At 43.9% G+C, this 18,238-nt stretch overlaps 1 protein-coding gene across 7 annotated transcripts in view; it reads left to right on the top strand.

Moving 5' to 3' along the window:
• The window catches only part of LOC6602744 (zinc metalloproteinase-disintegrin-like batroxstatin-3), a 513,201-nt gene that overhangs the window by 486,610 nt on the left and 8,353 nt on the right, over positions 1 to 18,238 (top strand). For 3 of the 7 annotated variants that reach the window (XM_026990249.1, XM_026990250.1, XM_026990252.1), the window contains exons 21-22: positions 1,961 to 2,744; positions 3,651 to 4,001. The exons of 1 other annotated variant lie outside the window; for it this stretch is intronic. In XM_026990249.1, coding sequence (XP_026846050.1) covers positions 1,961 to 2,744; positions 3,651 to 4,001 — 1,135 coding nt within the window. Of the gene's footprint in view, positions 1 to 1,960; positions 2,745 to 3,291; positions 3,323 to 3,650; positions 4,002 to 18,238 lie in introns of those variants that run through there. 3 more of the 7 variants (XM_026990253.1, XM_026990254.1, XM_026990256.1) reach the window with 2 other exon arrangements.

An 18,238-nucleotide genomic window follows, 5' to 3' on the forward strand; every position in this document is an offset into this window, starting at 1 on the left:
GAATGAGAATTAATTGATCAAGGGCGAGCGATACGCTGCGCTTTATTTAGATTCAAACTTAAGACTGATCATGAATGAAATTAAAAACTATGATTGCACCGGCTTAGCGGCCGGTGCTGCCGCGGCTCTGCCGGCACCACAGAACCGTCGCCGCTATTCCAGGAATTCCATCGTCGCTGACAGCTGTTCGGCACCCGTGGGAACTGCTGACTTGTGGGTGGTGTCGGATTGCTGCAGCTGCAGCCAACATTGTTGCGACATATACGCCGCGCCTGTGACTCTGGTCGTGGACCTCGCTAATGTGGTAGGTACGCAAAGGTCCAGTGTCGGTGGTTAACTTGTATAATTTTTCAATGAAACTGCTATGTTTGTTGTCAGTTGAAGTTTCTTCTCATAGCGCCATAGATTCGATGATTTTAGGCAAGCGTTTATTTTGTCGGTAGGCGTTGATCTTGGTGTTACTGGCAGAGTTTTGCGGAAATCGCCATAGCACCTCCAAAATATCTCGAGTCATTGCGTTGACCTTTCAATGATCGGTTAAGTGCTTCTAATGCATGTTTATGCGCCATTGTGCATTCGTCCCAGGTGATGATTTTCGATGCTAACAAAACTTTAGCATTGCGGAGTTTTTTGCAATATTACATATAGGTTCTTCAATATTTGAAAAATTGAATGGTAATTCTGATGCTGAATGAGCCGTACGGCATTCTTCTAACAATGTGGCTGCTATTCCAGAAGAATAAACTGACACCGCAGTATTAGATCTCGCACGAACAGTGGCTAAAACCATTGAAATCAGGAATGTCTTACCAGTTCCACCAGGGGCATCCAGGAAATATAAACCACCATTTCCATCATCAATGGCATTCATTAATGTATCATAAACTTCCTTTTGTTGAGGATTTAACAGGGGTACATTTGTTTGAACTGCTAAATTAAATTCCTGGTGATCATATTCACGTTCTCCTTCCAATTATCGAGTAAATGCGTCCATTATTGCAGGATTTGGCGCTGGCATTCCTAACATGTCTTCGATCAATAATAACGCTTGATTATGTATCTCCTCATTCATTTCAGGATCAGGATTTCTGGAAGTTGCACGATTTTGATGTAAAATATCTTCTGACATATTATCATTGTATTTGTGCCATAGGTTAGATGGGTTCGATGGAGAGCATGTAGTGGGGCAATTTGTTGTTCTTCTTCAGTAGTTTCACTAGTTATTTTTCTTATAATTCTTATATTATGGCTTTTTAAAGATGCATTAAAAAGAATACAAATTACTTGCACAATTAAAAAAAATTGCAAACAAAAAAAAACATTTATGTTTATTAAACTAAAACTTAACAAAATTAAAATAATGATATCATGTGTTGAAAAACACAGCCAGGCGGTGTCTGTGACATACAGTCTACTGGCTGACCGGGTCGAACGGGATAACGAACGGTATTCTATAGTAGTCACAAATTTTCAGCTAAGTCGGTTCAGCCGTTCTTGAGTTATAAATGGTGTAACTAACACGAGTTTCTGTGTTAACTATATATATCTACCTTCTGAACAAGGAATTTAAAGAAACCCAGTCCAAACGTTCGGTGTAGCGTCACGTGTATATCTCTAATTTGTTCAAAGCTCTCTTTTTGCTTTCCTTTTCTTTATTATTATCTTTTATTAGAGGATTCCTCACCTCCATGAAGGAGAGCAGGACAATTTTGTATAAGTTCCAGGAGGGATGGCTATTATAGTACACACGTGCCACGACTCCCAACTGTTACGACTGGTTTAACTTTGATCACGGGATACTAGATTTTCAATATAACCATTAACTTGAATAAAAAAAGATAACTTTTGGGCTGCGCAGTCTCGTGTTTTTCTCTATAAAATTTATGTATTCTTTTACATGTACATACATTGGATCCTAACCCACACTACGAACGCAATCGATTGATATTGGGCGTCACAGAGAAGGGTATTTTAAAGAAACACGGCTATGGGCTGGTACACGGCGAGCAACTTAAAGACAAATGGGGAGACGATAACCAATCGGACAACCTTGAGCTGATTACCCAGGACGGGACACTGGCCTCAACGAGCGGGGGCGTGGCTGCCTCCGAAGTCGAACGTACGCTTAAGTCCCTCAACGGATACCATGAGGACATTTTGGAGGCTCTGCGCAATGCGGCCACACACCGAGGTACAGGAACCGGTAACACACCCGTTGGCAGTGGGAGTCTCAGCGAGGAAATGTTACGTAAAACGCTACAAGAATGTAGTAGCTCACAGTTAGGATACTCTGCTGAACCATACAAGCGCACTAGTGGATCTAAGTCCAGTTCCAGGGAAAATGTTTGTGAAAATACCGCTGTACACGCTATATTGCTTGACGGAAGCGGATCTGGCCTTGGTGGCCTAGGTCTGGGATCAAGCTTAGGTGCTGGGGGTGGATCAACTGTTATTGCTGGGGGTATGGGGCATGGCAGTTCGCTGCTGCATCACCATCGCTCGCAGCACCAATTGCATCAACCGCCCCCTTTAGCATTACAACAACAACAACCGGACGAGGACGACGCTCCCTCAACAGGACCCTTGCGTATACGTAACTTGGAGGATCTTATACGGCAGCTCGAGCACCACTCGTCACGACACATGAGTCCCAGCGGCTCCGAGGATATACGCATGTCGGAAACAGACGCTGATCGCCACTATAGATTAGATAGTTCCGCCGCTTGTAGTGAGTCCTCACAAGGGTTAGTGCCAATTATAATTAAACACATTAGTTTTTCCGAGTCTGACACCCGACCAACGCATTATCTGCATACTTTTATTAATTTTTGTATTCATAAGTATCCCGTCCCTAAATATACAGGCACTGATAAGCTTGAAAATAGTAAACTTCATACACTTTTTGATTCATTCTTAGATGTTTCTACATCTGACAGAATTGCTATTGAGCTTATAGAAATAGCCACTTAAAACATGCTTATCATTAATCACATTTGCCTAAACTCGTAATCTGATATTGTTACTGTTACATAAATTAAACCGTAGTGCAGGAGCTTGATTACCTAATGTAATGTATGGCTTTAGAACTATCCTAAATAAACACAATAACCTTATATGTTCGTACATACACATCATAATCGCATTAATACAAGAATATATGAATTCACAATGCAAGTGTAGGCAGCAACCTGACCTTATACCGTCAACAGCATATAAGCTGCTGCCGGTTGAGAATTCAGTGTCAAAAATGCAACTCAAGCCAAGGCAAATTTTTATTTGCATCTCTTGCAGGCTTCAGGCTGGAATACCTTGTGTGATAAAGGTTCGTTGCCCATGCGCAGCACGTCTACAATGACTCCAAATCTCATCTTGTGGGCTGACAGTCATGAGCCAGTGAATATTGAATAAACATCGTTTTATTATTTACATAATCACATGCACGTTTTTACATAAGCAAAATCAATTGGTTTCTATTTTGACGGACGCAATCTTGCAAAACTATAAGCTATAAGCTATAAACTCAGTTTTTTATCGATTTCGGCATCGGCTCATTTTCAGTTTCGTTGTTCTCCATTTCAGATACCATTATCTGATTTGACACTAACGCATTTGATTATTTGCTTGCCTCTACTTTATCCCTTTCCCTACAGCTCCAATCAGCAACTAGCACAAACTCAGAAAACCGCTACAATTCATTCGTCGTACAGCAGTCGCTGTCGTCCCCGTTCCGATGAGGAGTCGCGATTTGCTTACGGCAGTCGCTACCGACAGCCGACGCCAGCAGGCCGACATGCAGCGCATCAGTCACACTCGCCGCATACATTCGGACACCACACGCATCATTCTCACGCTCATGGACATGCCAACCATGGTCCCCATTCCTCACATCATTCATCGCATACTCATTTACACCAGGAAGATGATGGTATATATGAGACCGCCGACCAACGCAACGTTTCTGACGCTCGTCTTGATCCTCATGAGACACCAGACAGCGAAAGGTGAGTAAATATCTCTGTATGTCCATCCTTAGTCCTTTCTCACTAAACTCCTTTCCTCTTTCCCCAATCACCAATATTGAATTTAAATTCTATCCAGATTCATTATCCTCTGGTTTAATAATTATTTGTTTTTATTCCCGATTGTTTAAGAGCCGTCATCTTCATTTACATTTTTCGTCCACTGTTCTACTTAAACCATTGCATACGGTATTGCCGATTACACTATGTACAAAATTTAACTTTTTATTTACGCTTCGAACCAAACCGAATTTTTTTTATGCCTATGGGGTTTTCAAAATTTTTAATGAAATATGATTTTTTTTGTGTTGTGCTTTGTATTTTTTAATTCAAAAAAAAAATTATACTATTTTTAATGCTTTTTTCAAAGCTTACTTTTTTCATATATGTAGCTTCAGTATTTTACCGACTGCAAAATATTAAGCTGTCAAATTCAAAATTGTATTGTATTGTAAAATGTACATATATGTCCTCACGATTCCCAGATATGACTGCTTGTGTTGGTTTTTTTATGATGGCGTTGAAGAGAATATACTTGCCGGGTCAAGCAGCTTAAATATTGTAAATTGTTGCCAGTGGTGCGGCCCAAAGGAAATGTATTTTGTTGTTGGTCGTCATTTACAGTGCCCACTGTAAAGATCATTTGGTTACCGCAAATGCGGCCCCGAGCAGCTCTAACGCTCTTGGGCTATCCTACTCTCTGGATCGCGTCTAAGCTTGCTACCCACATATTTACATAAATTTTGAATTATACACAAGCTCTCAACTTTCATTAAATTCATAATTCGCAACAGCTATTAAGAACGATTTATAGCTTAACAACACTCTTTACTTTAGAATTCACACTCCAGTGTGATAATAGAACACAGAAAGTTTAAATTTTAATACGATATTTGATATATTTAATTTGAATGGAAGCGAAATCAGTTAACGTTTTGTCAACACGCACACAGTCAACAAGCTGACCGTGGGAATCTCATACACTTCCAACAATTGCACTTGCGAATTGTTGATCGCCATCGCAAAATCCTATCGAACGGGGAACTAAATCCTCTTAAATTAGAATGGAATAATCGGAATTTGTGGGATAGGAACTGCACCTTTGAATTTGCCCTTGATGATTGGTTATGAATAACTAGTATAAATTTGAATAGGTTTTATTTAACATATATTATGATTAGATAATACGAGTATCGGTGATTAGTTAAGTGTGAAAAGCGGGGCACACAAGCAATAACAACACAGCTAAGCGCGTAAAATTAGTTACTTAAGCGGTGCAATACAATCATGAGCATATGAATAGGGCAGTCGCGGTTAATTTCTCAACATACCGGCCCTCCTGAACGATTTTTCAAAACAAGGGAAGCACAGAAAGTTTGGTAATAGGTCTCTTGCAAACTCCTCGGGCTGTTTTTACGGTGACCACTCGAACCCTCTCGTCTTGGCCAGGATGAAGTTCGGTGATTCGCCCAAGCAGCCACTTGCTAAGCGGTTGATTCGGCTCCTTCAGTACCACAAGAGTGTCCACGGTTATGTTGACGGACTCCTGCTGCCATTCGTGCGAGGATGCAAAGAAGCAAGGTATTCCAGACTCCAACGTTTTCAGAATCCTTGAACCTTGGCTTTCAGTTGTCTCCAACGCTGCAGTCTGTTAATGTTGACGTCCAACAAGGACGGCTCCGGCACCTACATTTGAGGTTGACCTGTAAGAAAATGAGCGGGAGTAAGGGGATCCAAGCTGTCATCGCTGGGCGCGCACAGTGCGCGAGAGTTGAGTAAGCCTTCAATCTGTGTTAAATTTTTTGAATATTTCTCGAAAGTCAACGCACTGCTACCAATTACTCGGCTCAGGTGGAGCTTGATAGATCGTACGCCGGTCTCCCAAATACCTCCAAAATGCGGGGCAGACGATGAAATGAAGTGCCAGCTGATTTCCTGACTCGTCAGAAAATTAGCAATTTCCTCGTCCTGACTTTGAGATACAGCTATCCGTTGAATATCCGTTAGTTCCTTTCTGGCTCCATGGAATGTTGTGCCATTGTCTGAGTACAAATCGGATATAGGGCCATGTCGAGACCAGAACCGTTTGAAAGCGGTGATAAATGCATTGACGAGCTCGATATGAATTGATTTGGTGGACAGACAAACAAAGATTGCGAAGCAAGCTTTGCGTAAAGCAAGGGGTCCGACCTGCTGATGTCTTGATGGTAACTGGTCCAGCGTAATGCAATCCAGAATGAAAGAAGCAGCGGGTGGGCTGAACGCGAAAGGCTGGAAGATCAGCCATGAGTTGTGTGCTCGTACCTTTGCGCTGGAGGAAACAAATCTTGCAGTTGAGTACAATTTTGCGGACTATGTTACGGGATCCAGGGATCCAATTCTTTTGTCTCAACGTGTGGAACAGCGTGTAGCGATGTGAATAAAACAACGACTGGTGATTCCTTTGGAAGAAGTATGGGATGTTTTGCATCATAGGTTGCCATCGAATTGCGCAGAATTTCTTGGTAGTCAACAAATGGAGTGAAGCGAATCAACTTGGATTTTTGAGAAAGTGCTTGTCCAGTGCTCAGCTGTTTGTACTCCACTTGGAAGAACTCCATCTGGACATGTTTGATTACCCTGGAGCGGGCATATTGAAGCTCCCATGACGATAAAGACGATGACAGGCGATCCTTGCAGCGAAGTCGATGTACAAAGCGAAAGCAATTGCTAATTTTCCGCAAGAGATTTGACAAGAAGGAAGCTTTGTTGATCATACAATTAAGATAATTTCCTTCATCGGAAATGTGTAGATTAACTTGGGGCTTGACCTTTACTTCCATCCGTGCAGCGTCCTCAGTCGACAGTGCGAACTTTGCCAAGCGCGATGTGATTGGGAAAGCCACGGTTGATGTGGCTGCATTCCACCACAGTTGATGTTCTACCAGATTTTTTGGTAGAAGTCCCCGTGATGTACAGTCCGCGGGATTTTCCTCAGTACGAAACTACGCGGCTAATTTCTGAACAATGATGATTTACCTTGAATCACATTGCTCATCAGTTTCTTGGCGGACAACCGCGTACCGTTGCACAATGTCGAATAATTTAGATTCCGCAACAGGATTTTGATCAGCACATCAAGCGAGCTCAAAATCCCGCCGATAGTTGGTCGCTTCAACCTCGTCGGTCACGCTGGCAACGAAATTGTACGAATGCAGTTCTCCAGCGATTAGACTTTTAATAATGAAATTCAAGCTATCGACGTCCTTATTTTTCGCTGCTAGTATTGCCCGTTGATTAATTCAATCGAGATTTTTATAATTTTGTGCACTGTCGGTCAACACTTTAGTGATTAGTTCCTCCTTCGACTATGGGAACGATATCAATGCAGTCGAAATATCAAAAGGAATTTGACTCGATTCAGCAGCCGAGAGGTCGTTCTGCAACACGACTATCATAATTAATCATTAATTTCGTTATCGCCGAATTCTTGGGCGATATGATATCTGTACAACGTTTTTCAGTCGCAACGACGACAGATAACCCTGCACAACAGCATACATATCTGATGATTGGGATGTTAGATGATTTCAGTCAAATTTTTTGTGACGATTTTAAATGTTTAACTTAAATTTCTGTATCAGCTTTAGTCAAAAAATAGGACATATGGGTCTTTTTTAATTAAACGCGGTATATTTAAGGTATCGGATTATTTTATTTAGTTCTTAAGTTGAAACAAATTTGACTTTATTTCCTTATTCCTTATTCCTCATTGCCTTATTCCTTTTTGAAGCTGAAGGCAAAGGGCTGTTCTGAGTACTCCAAAAATATTCAGCGATCATGTTTGAGTTCCAGTAGCCTTAGCGTTCCTCGATCCTACGACGGTCTTGGTGGAATCTCTCGCCTTGTTCTTCATTTAAATTTCCAAGATTACAAGGAAAATTGTCGATTTTTTCGTTTTGTGCCAGTTTTGTTCATATCATTGCGGTTCGTACCTACAGTGGCGAGCACGTGTGGATACATGTTTATCACTTTTCACTTTAAGCGCCTGTAAAATCTTTAAAAATGAATCAATCCTTGTGATTTTTTTTTTAAAGATTCATTAATTTATTGAGAATGAAAAAAGACAACAATTTCAATTCAAAGAGATCCTTTTCCTTAAGAGATTTTAATTTGTTCAAAAAATGAGCATGTATCCACTTTTGCACGTTTCAAATTTTTTTACTTTAATAATTTTTAAAAAATATTTGTTCCAAAGGGCCTTAGCTTTTATCATATTCCGAATAAGTATTGGCATACTCTCGACTAAATTTAGTAGGTGCTGGCAAGGTATCATGCGCCACTCCGACCTCACGTGCTCTCAAAGACTCACCCAATCCCTTTGGTGCAGACTCGTACTTTTCCAATGTTTTTTAAACAGAGCCCATCGATTTTCAATGGGATTTAGATCTGGACTATTCAGCAGGCCACTGGATTAAGTGAAAACTCGAATTATTGGGACGATTTTTCACGAATTTAGCCGTGTGCGTCGGGCTACCGTCTGGCTAGAAAGTGATCTCGGATATGGGGAAGTCACATTTCTCTATAAAATTTGACAAAATGGGTTCCTAAATGCTAAGATAATATTCTTTCTTCATTATTCCATCGATTTTAATCAATTGGAGAACGTTCCACCAAGTGTAGCAGCCCTACACCGTCAGGCTTCCTCGTCCATGCTTTATTGTTTCCTTGACCTGATGATTTTTTAGCTTTCCACATGAGCGGTATCAGTAGTTTTCATTTTGATCAGACTTAAAACGGTTTTTTTTTGTATATCTGACCCAATTACCTTCTTAAAATGTTCGCTGGTCCAGTTCCTATACTCCTCGGTAAATGTAAGATGCGCAGCCACTTTTTGTGAGAGAGGGCAGGTTTTTTCTGGCTATCTGCCGGTGTCAGGCCGATCGTACGCAGAGCGTCCACTCATGGGACGTTCTCCAATTGGTTAAAATCGATGGAATAATGAAGAAATTCGTGAAAAATCGTCCCAATAATTCGAGTTTTCACTTAATCCAGTGGCCTGCTGAATAGTCCAGATCTAAATCCCATTGAAAATCGATGGGCTCTGTTTAAAAAACATTGGAAAAGTACGAGTCTGCACCAAAGGGATTGGGTGAGTCTTTGAGAGCACGTGAGGTCGGAGTGGCGCATGATACCTTGCCAGCACCTACTAAATTTAGTCGAGAGTATGCCAATACTTATTCGGAATATGATAAAAGCTAAGGCCCTTTGGAACAAATATTTTTTAAAAATTATTAAAGTAAAAAAATTTGAAACGTGCAAAAGTGGATACATGCTTATTTTTTGAACAAATTAAAATCTCTTAAGGAAAAGGATCTCTTTGAATTGAAATTGTTGTCTTTTTTCATTCTCAATAAATTAATGAATCTTTAAAAAAAAAAATCACAAGGATTGATTCATTTTTAAAGAGTTTACAGGCGCTTAAAGTGAAAAGTGATAAACATGTATCCACACGTGCTCGCCACTGTACATTTATTCCGTTGTCCATCATTCCACAAACGTATAAACTCAACGCACGTTTTGCATACTTGTTGCGGAACCCAAGGCTTATGTTTTATTTCCAGTGTGACCAAAGTAGTTAATCTAAGCTTCTGTTACGAACGCTGTCACATTTAAACGATATTCTTTGAACATATATTGTTGAGACAACGAGATTTTTCGCTGACTATGATTGTTAAATAATTTCACGAATTAATAATTTCCGAAACGTTATAAATTTTATTATAGTTATTTTGTGTGTTGAGGGTGGCCGAAGATGCCAGAGCCTTTTACAATAGTATTAGAGTGATACACTTGGATGAGGCAAGAGAGCCGATCTCGAGCCAAAGTAATAGATTTTGGACAAAAAGGGTCTGTTCACCAAATATATCAAGCGGTAACTACTAGAGCAGGCGCAGCTTCTGACGCCTTAGCGACGGCATAGGAAAGAAAAGATAACAAGAGCGAGCATAGATAAAGACTAGATGATTAAATGAGATCATGCTGAGCGAGTATAGATAAAGCTACGCTTACGTTACGTTAGTTTAGTATAATGACCAAAATGGAAAGGAAAGTGAATTGATAGTCAATAGAACGATGGTAAAAAATTTACACTCGGGCTTCGCACGAACATACTCCCCCTGTGGAAGGATCCATGCCTTTCACCTCATCTCGTAGAGGCAATAGACATAGTTTTGCAAGTGCTCTTCGGCTAACACCTGTAGCCATCCTGATCAAGGCGACACGAGATACGCCATCAGCTCCTGGGATGAGAGGCCACTTCAGAGGAGGGAAGCTCTCGGCCTTAACAAGATCGACATCATTGACGTGAAGCTCAGGATTCCGGGTGCGCCACTTCTTTCTTTCTTGAAGACTGGTTAAATACGATTGGCGCCAGCGAGACCAAAAGATTTGCTGAAGCTGTGTGACCTTCTGCCAACGGACCAAGCGATCGACGTTTAAATGAACCAAGTCAGGCTCCAAGAATGTTGTGATGGGTGCGCCAACCAAAAAATGGTTGGAAAAAGAGGAAACAATGGCCTTGAATTAATGATTGCACAGATATTGCACGCGAGAGTGCGCAGCTCATCAAATCCAAGAAGCGAGGATCCAAGGACACGTCGAAGATGATGTTTAGCAAGCTTGACTGATGCCTCCCACAATCCTCCAAAATGTGGCGATCTAGGAGGAATGAAACGCCAATCGATGGAATCGGCGAGACAAGCTTGATGCACGGCTTCTTAATGACTGTCGCTTAGGAATAGCGACTTAAGTTCCGCCAGTTCGTTCCGCGCTCCAACAAAATTTGTGGCATTATCTGACCAAATACGAATCGGTCTTCCACGGGTGCAAATGAAACGGCGAAGAGCAGAGAGGTACGCAGACGTTGTAAGATCCTTCACAAGCTCGATGTGAACCGCCTTCGTGGAGAAGCATATAAAAATGTTTGTTAAGCTATTAAGCGTTTTTAATAACTGTTGCAATTTGAAGTTAATGAAAGTCGAGAGGCTGTTTATAATTCACAATTTATTTGCATATGTAAACCAACTTATCGCGTATGTACATATGGCAATGATTGGGCGAACGATTGATGCGAGGATGTTAATCTAATAGCTGCGACGATTAGCTCAAGACTGCCCATGCAAGGGCTGACGGGCCAAATTGCCGGGCCCTATGCAGCAAGCTTAGACGCGAGCGAGAGCGTATGATAGCCCGAGAGCGTTAGAGCTGCTCGGGGACGCTGTTAAGCCGAGTCCGAGAGATTGCGACATAAGGAGACGAAAGAATTCCGCTGCATGCGCATATGCGGTAGCAAATGATCTTTGCAGTGGGGGCATTGGAAACGACAACACCAAAATGCATTTCCTTTGGGCCGCACCACTGGCAATAATTTAAAATATTTAAGCTGCTTGACCCGACATACTCCCCCCGTTGGAAGCCTGACTTTCAACAGCATCTTTAAGGGGCAGCAGGCACAGCTTGTTGACGGCGCGCTTGGTGATTCCAGATGACGTCTTCAGCACAGCAACTCGGGCAACGCCATCTCGTCCAGGCGAAAGCTCGACCACTCTCGCCAGTGGCCACTTCATGGGAGGAAGATTCTCATCCTTGACAAGAACCAAATCTGCGACTGCTAAACTAGGCTTCGCAGTGCGCCACTTTGAGCGCTGCTGCAGTGGCGTTATGTACTCCTCCTTCCACCGAGACCAAAAGAGCTGCTGCAGGTACGAAACGCGCTGCCAGCCGTCCAGGCGATCGAAGTTTAGCTGCGTGACGTCAGGCTCAGCGAACGAAGCAGGAGGGCCACCATTCAAGAAATGCGCTGGAGTTAGAACATCTAGATCGGCAGGGCTCTCTGAAATTGAAACTAAAGGTCTTGAATTAATCACTGCCGTGATGTGGCACAACAGCGTCCGCAGCTCGTCAAATCCAAGAACCGAGTTGCCTATCGCACGGAAGAAGTAGTACTTGGTCGTCTTCACTGCAGCCTCCCATAGACCACCAAAATGAGGGGAGCGCGGAGGAATGAAATGCCAGTCTATAGCCTCGACCAAGCAAAAATCCAGCAGCGCCTTCTGATGGTCATCGCTGAGGACCAGGCGCTTTAATTCCATCAGCTCATTCTTAGCGCCGATAAAATTGGTTGCGTTGTCTGACCAAATTTGCCGCGGCTTCCGCCTGGTACATATGAAGCGATAAGTCCTTTGTAAGCTCCAGATGAACAGCCTTGGTAGCGAAACAAATGAAGACGCAGACGTAGCACTTGATTGGAGCCTTGTTGCGTGCCTCCGGCTTGTAGAAAAACGGCCCACAGAAGTCCACGCCTGTGATCTCAAAGGCATGAGAACCATCGAGCCGCTCCTTTGGAAGATCCGCCATAATATGCTCCAATACCCTGGGCTTCAGTCGAAAGCATCTTACGCACTTGTTTACTGCCTTGTTTACCGTCTTCCTCCCCCCAATAGGCCAATATTGGGATCGAATTAGTCCAAGCAAAGCTCGAGGACCAGCGTGCAGATTCCGCTCATGAAAATGGGAGATTATTGCAAGAGTCAGTGGATAGCTGCTGGGCAAGATGATGGGATGACGGCCATCAAAATCCAACGAAGAGTTGTTCAGTCGACCATCTACCCTGAGAAGTCCAAGCTGATCCATGAATGGCGATAACGATGCGATTGAGCTCGATGAGGAGACTGCTCCCCTTGCTCGCCGTGACTTCATGTCCTCCCATAGCTGAGTACGCTGGACAAGTCGTAGCAATACCTGGGTTCCATGTTCAATGTCTGAGACAGTGAGTCCGGGGCGCCGAATTCGGTTGCAAAACTTGTGAATGTATCCGAAAACGCGTTGCAAAGAAGCAAATGAATTCGCATACTTGGAATCAGACATTATTGTCCATGTAGGGCGATTTGACCAGAAGAGCCTTCCGACGAAGTTCAAGGGCTGGCTTATCAGGTAGCACAGTGGGTGGCCAGTCATCTGAGGAGCCGCAAAGAAATGGAGGACCATGAGCCCAAAGAGGTGACTCATTCAGCTCAGTCGGATGAGCCCCTCGAGACAGAATGCCGGCTGGGTTTAAAGCTGTGGGAACATTTTCGGTCATTTCCTGAATTGTTGACACTCTATTTGCAACAAAAATATTAAATCTTGACGGCTCGTCCCGAATCCAAGAGAGCGCAACGGCAGAATCACACCAACAGTAACACCTTCCCTTGAATACATTCATTCCAGCTATTTCAGATATGAGCCTAGCCAGCAACTCCGCTCCACAAAGCTCCAACTTTGGTACTGTAAGTGTCTTCAAAGGAGCCACACGAGATTTGGCACAAAGTAAGTGACTGCTGAAATGCTGACCCTTGGACACGACATAAATGCATGCACCATAAGCCTCGATGCTGGCATCGAAAAATCCGTGAATTTCCAGCGTAGAGTCTGGAAGGAGCACAAGCCGAGGAAATTCAAGTCGACGAATCTGACCAAAACTGGTGCATATTTCCTGCCACTCGGTGTTCAGTGCGACTGGAAGGCTTTCATCCCAGGACAACTTCTCTTGGCACAAACGCTGGAGAAAGATTTTGGATTTAGTAATTACGGGACCAGCTAGTCCGAGAGGATCGTAGAATCGCGCTATGGATGACAAAACAGAGCGCCTGCAGGAATTCAAAGAAGATTGAAGGGCCGAGAACGAAAATAATAGTAGATCAGAAACCGGATCCCACGCAAGTCCTAAACTTTTAGTAACATGACTGCCATCGTCGAACTTCAAAAATGTTTCCTTGTCCTCTTCCGGAACTCCATCCAGCACAGCAGGGACGTTCGAACACCATTTCCTCAATCTGAACTGACCTCTAGACAAAATTCCAGTAGTTTGCTCCCGAATCCGGATAGCCTCCTCCTGCGAGCTGGCTCCAGATATCAAGTCATCCACGTAGAAGTCACGGCGATGGATTACAGCTCCAACTGGAAACGCCATCTGCTCGTCTATTGCCAACTGATGCATCGCTCGCACAGATAGATAGGAGGCAGGCTTCGTCCCATAAGTAACGGTGTCCAATTGAAACACACGCAAGTCTTCTTCCCTTGAGTTTCTCCACAGAATACACTGCAAGTTGCTATCCTCGGTCGAGACTCTTACACAACGATACATCTTACAGATATCTCCCGTAATCGCAACGGCGTATGACCGAAATCGAGCAAGAATATGAAACCGTTTGGGTTGGATTACGGGACCAGCCATTAAAACGTCGTTCAGGGAATATCCAGATGAGGTTGAAGCGGATCCATCAAAAACGACGCGAAGCTTGGTCGTAGAACTATCTTCCTTTATGACGCAATGGTGAGGCAAAAAATATCGGCAGTTGCTGATTGACTGGGTAGGAACCTGAGACATATGGCCTAAATCAAGGTACTCCTTTATAAATGCTGCATACTGAGATTTAACATCAGGGCGACGATCTAACTTCCTCTCAAGGGTCAGGAATCTACGAAGCGCTTGATTGTAAGATTCTCCATGGAGATCCAAATTATATTTTGCTGGCAGCCGAACACAATAATCGCCTTTATGTAGTCGACGGAAATGCTGCACAAAGTGTGCTTCACAATCTAGCTCTTCTTTGGTAGACTTTATTATTGGTTCGATGCAATTTTCTACCTCCCAAAACCTCCGAAGAAGCACCTCAAGCCGATCCTCTGGACTATTATCCTCAGTAGCTACGGCCCGAGCGCGAGAGACCATCAACGAGGAACCTTTTAAACGCGAACAACTTCCAGACACGACCCATCCCAAGCGCGTTTTCTGAATTGAAGGCAATCCTGGCAGTAGCTTGACCTGACAAACACACAGGAGCTCGAAAAACAGACTTGCGCCAATTAGCAGATCGACGCGCTGCGGCTTATAAAACTCCGGATCAGCTAGTGGTATGTTAGATGGAATGTTCCAGTTTTGAGTGTCAATTCCAAAGCTTGGCTGTCGATCGGTTATGCTAGAGGCTACAATGGCAGTGATGAGAGTTGAGTAATCCGATGAGCGAGAGTGCAGGCTAACGTTGACCGAAAATCCATCCGTGACGAACCTAGAGTCGCCTATTCCCGAGACTGCAGTCGATGATTTCATTTTTCGAAGCTGAAGCTAATTCGCGAAACGAGAAGTTATTAGATGCAACTGGGAGCCGGAATCCAGCAACGCTCGGCAGGGAACTAAAACTCCGGAACGATTTTTGACTAAGACCGTGGCCGTGGCAAGTAGAACAACACCATTACTGAGATCTTGGGCAATAAGGGCAGACGAGGTAGCCGCTGAAGTAGAGGGCTCAGTGGTATGCTCAGACGGCGTAGACTCAGGCAGACTAAGATGGAGTATACGGCGCTGATTTCCCTTGGACTGCGGTATCTTCAGGGCTACCAAAATGAAGGAGGGTATGGTGTCTACCCCCGCAGGTACGACAGTTGCTCGAGGTGCACTGAAGTAATCGATGCCCTGTTCTGAGACAATTTATACATAACGAGAGCCGCTTGGCTTCTTTATGTCGATTTGTGGGGGACAGCGCTTTAAACTTCTGACAGTGTTGGACCTCGTGAACACCATCGTTGCACAGCGCGCAGCGTGCTACGGTTTGGTTCGTTGTAACCAATGTGGACCTAGAATTATTATGCTTTCTACTTCTGCCCACCTGATTGCTCAACGCATAGCTTGCCATAGAAAAGTCCATCGTCTCCCATGATCTGCATCGCTGACGACGGAATTAAGTTGGCGAATGCGGGCTCGTTGAATCGTTCCTCCCACTTCTCTTGGCTCGCTGGATCCAGTTTTCGGAGAAGCTCCTGCACGATGATGCATCCTGCGATCTGCTCAGTGGTGCCCAAACCCTGGAGCGCGCGCATATGTGAATTGAATTTGTCTGAAAGCTCCCGAAGCATGACCACTGACCCAGGTTCCACAGCCTGAAGCGCCAAGATCTCATTGATGTGTGCCTGAAAAACCAATCGCCGATTATTGAATCTGTTTTCCAACAAATCTAATGCCACAGCATAATTGCCATCTGAGATTTCCAGCGACCGAACAGTCTCCAATGCCGAATCCCGCAGACAGGAACGCAAATGCTGGAGCTTTTCTATGTTTGTTAAGTCCGGATGGCTGTCGATGATGGTGGCAAACATTGAATAAAAGTCCGTCCAGTTCGCATACCCGCCGCTAAACGTCGGCAATTGTATAGGAGGCAGGGATGGTACTTGTCTACGGTGAGGTAGAAATTGCGAGCCGGCAAAATCAACCGTAGTGTTTCCTCCAGCCAAGGTAGAATGAAACGGCATGCGGCCGCTACTCTTAGCCATTTCCCTCATAATCGCCGCCTTCAGCAAGCTTGCAAGTGACTCAAAAATGTCACACAAACCACTGTGAATTTCGCTTCGATCCAATTCCTCAAGCTCGCCGTGAAACGTCTCAAATTTTCCGATCAACTTCTTGACTTGCTCTTGCTTTACCACGAGCATGTAGTAGTCACAGTCCAACGACTCACGCTCACTGGTCATTGGAATTTCGTTAGCAGCATTAATTTCCATGGTAGCGGCAGCGTAAGCAGAAAGACCAACGTCTCTAGCGGGAAGATGATCGCAAAGAGTAACACGAGCAATAGACGACAAGAACCGAGCCCAGCAAGCGAACAGCTATGTACGAACTGTATATACAAAGGCGACCGGTGTAAGAAACGTTTCTTGCGGGAAGATGACCGAAAAGAGAAGCGCAAGCCAACAGCTACGTGCACTACCGAATATGCAGGGGAGGCCGGTGTATATATGTATGGATAACTTATGTGGTCGATGACACTGGTTGAGATGGCAATTAGTTTAGATCTTTGAATGCTATATTAGTTTGTGATTGCACTGATGGATTATTTATTGCACAATCACATCGGGGTCCCCAAATGTTAAGCTATTAAGCGTTTTTAATAACTGTTGCAATTTGAAGTTAATGAAAGTCGAGAGGCTGTTTATAATTCACAATTTATTTGCATATGTAAACCAACTTATCGCGTATGTACATATGGCAATGATTGGGCGAACGATTGATGCGAGGATGTTAATCTAATAGCTGCGACGATTAGCTCAAGACTGCCCATGCAAGGGCTGACGGGCCAAATTGCCGGGCCCTATGCAGCAAGCTTAGACGCGAGCGAGAGCGTATGATAGCCCGAGAGCGTTAGAGCTGCTCGGGGACGCTGTTAAGCCGAGTCCGAGAGATTGCGACATAAGGAGACGAAAGAATTCCGCTGCATGCGCATATGCGGTAGCAAATGATCTTTGCAGTGGGGGCATTGGAAACGACAACACCAAAATGCATTTCCTTTGGGCCGCACCACTGGCAATAATTTAAAATATTTAAGCTGCTTGACCCGACAATGTTCATGTAGCACTTTAGTGGGGGCCGGCTTCGAACTTCTGATTTATACAGGAACGGACCGCAACAGTCCACGCCGGTAACTAAAAATGCACGAGATTCGCTGACTCTGTCCACCGGAAGATCTGCCACTATTTGCTCGAGAGTTCGAGGCTTCACTCTAAAGCATCTGACACACTTTTGGATTACGTGTGCTACGGTCTTTCGGCCACCGATTGGCCAGTACGTTTGACGAATGATGGCTAATAGCGACTGGGGTCCAGCGTGAAGGTGCTTTTCGTGTAAGTGCCGTATCAGAGCAGAAGTGATGGAATGATTCTTGGGCAATATTATGGGATGCCGTGCTTCAAAGTCCAAGGTAGAGTTTTTAAGACGCCCTCCAACTCGAAGCAAACCGCAATCATCTAAAAATGGCGAAAGAGAGGCGATCGAGCTTGAAGCCTTGATGTCCTTTCGCGTTTCCAGGGCTCCTATTTCAGTGGATAGACGAGATTGCTGAGTAAGACGAAGAAGAAGTTCGGTTCCCAAACGCAAGCCCTCCACAGTTATTCCAGACTTTCGTCGATGAATGAATTTGCATACATACGCAAAAATTCGTTGCATTTTGGGGAAGGAATTTACAAACTTTGATTCTTCCACCAAATATCTTGACGCGCAGTTTATAATTAGTATGGTTTTTCGTGCCTCCAAAACCGGCTCTGAATGAAGGAATGATAGGCGCGGGAAAGAAATTTGTTGCATAGAGTCAAACTGCTGAATAAAGTTGGTCCAAGTTGTGCGTAAGGAGACTGGCAGACTTTCATCCCAA

Source organism: Drosophila persimilis, unplaced genomic scaffold (genome assembly GCF_003286085.1).
Source record: "Drosophila persimilis strain 14011-0111.01,24,50 unplaced genomic scaffold, DperRS2 tig00000572-arrow-pilon, whole genome shotgun sequence".
NCBI lineage: Eukaryota > Metazoa > Arthropoda > Insecta > Diptera > Drosophilidae > Drosophila > Drosophila persimilis.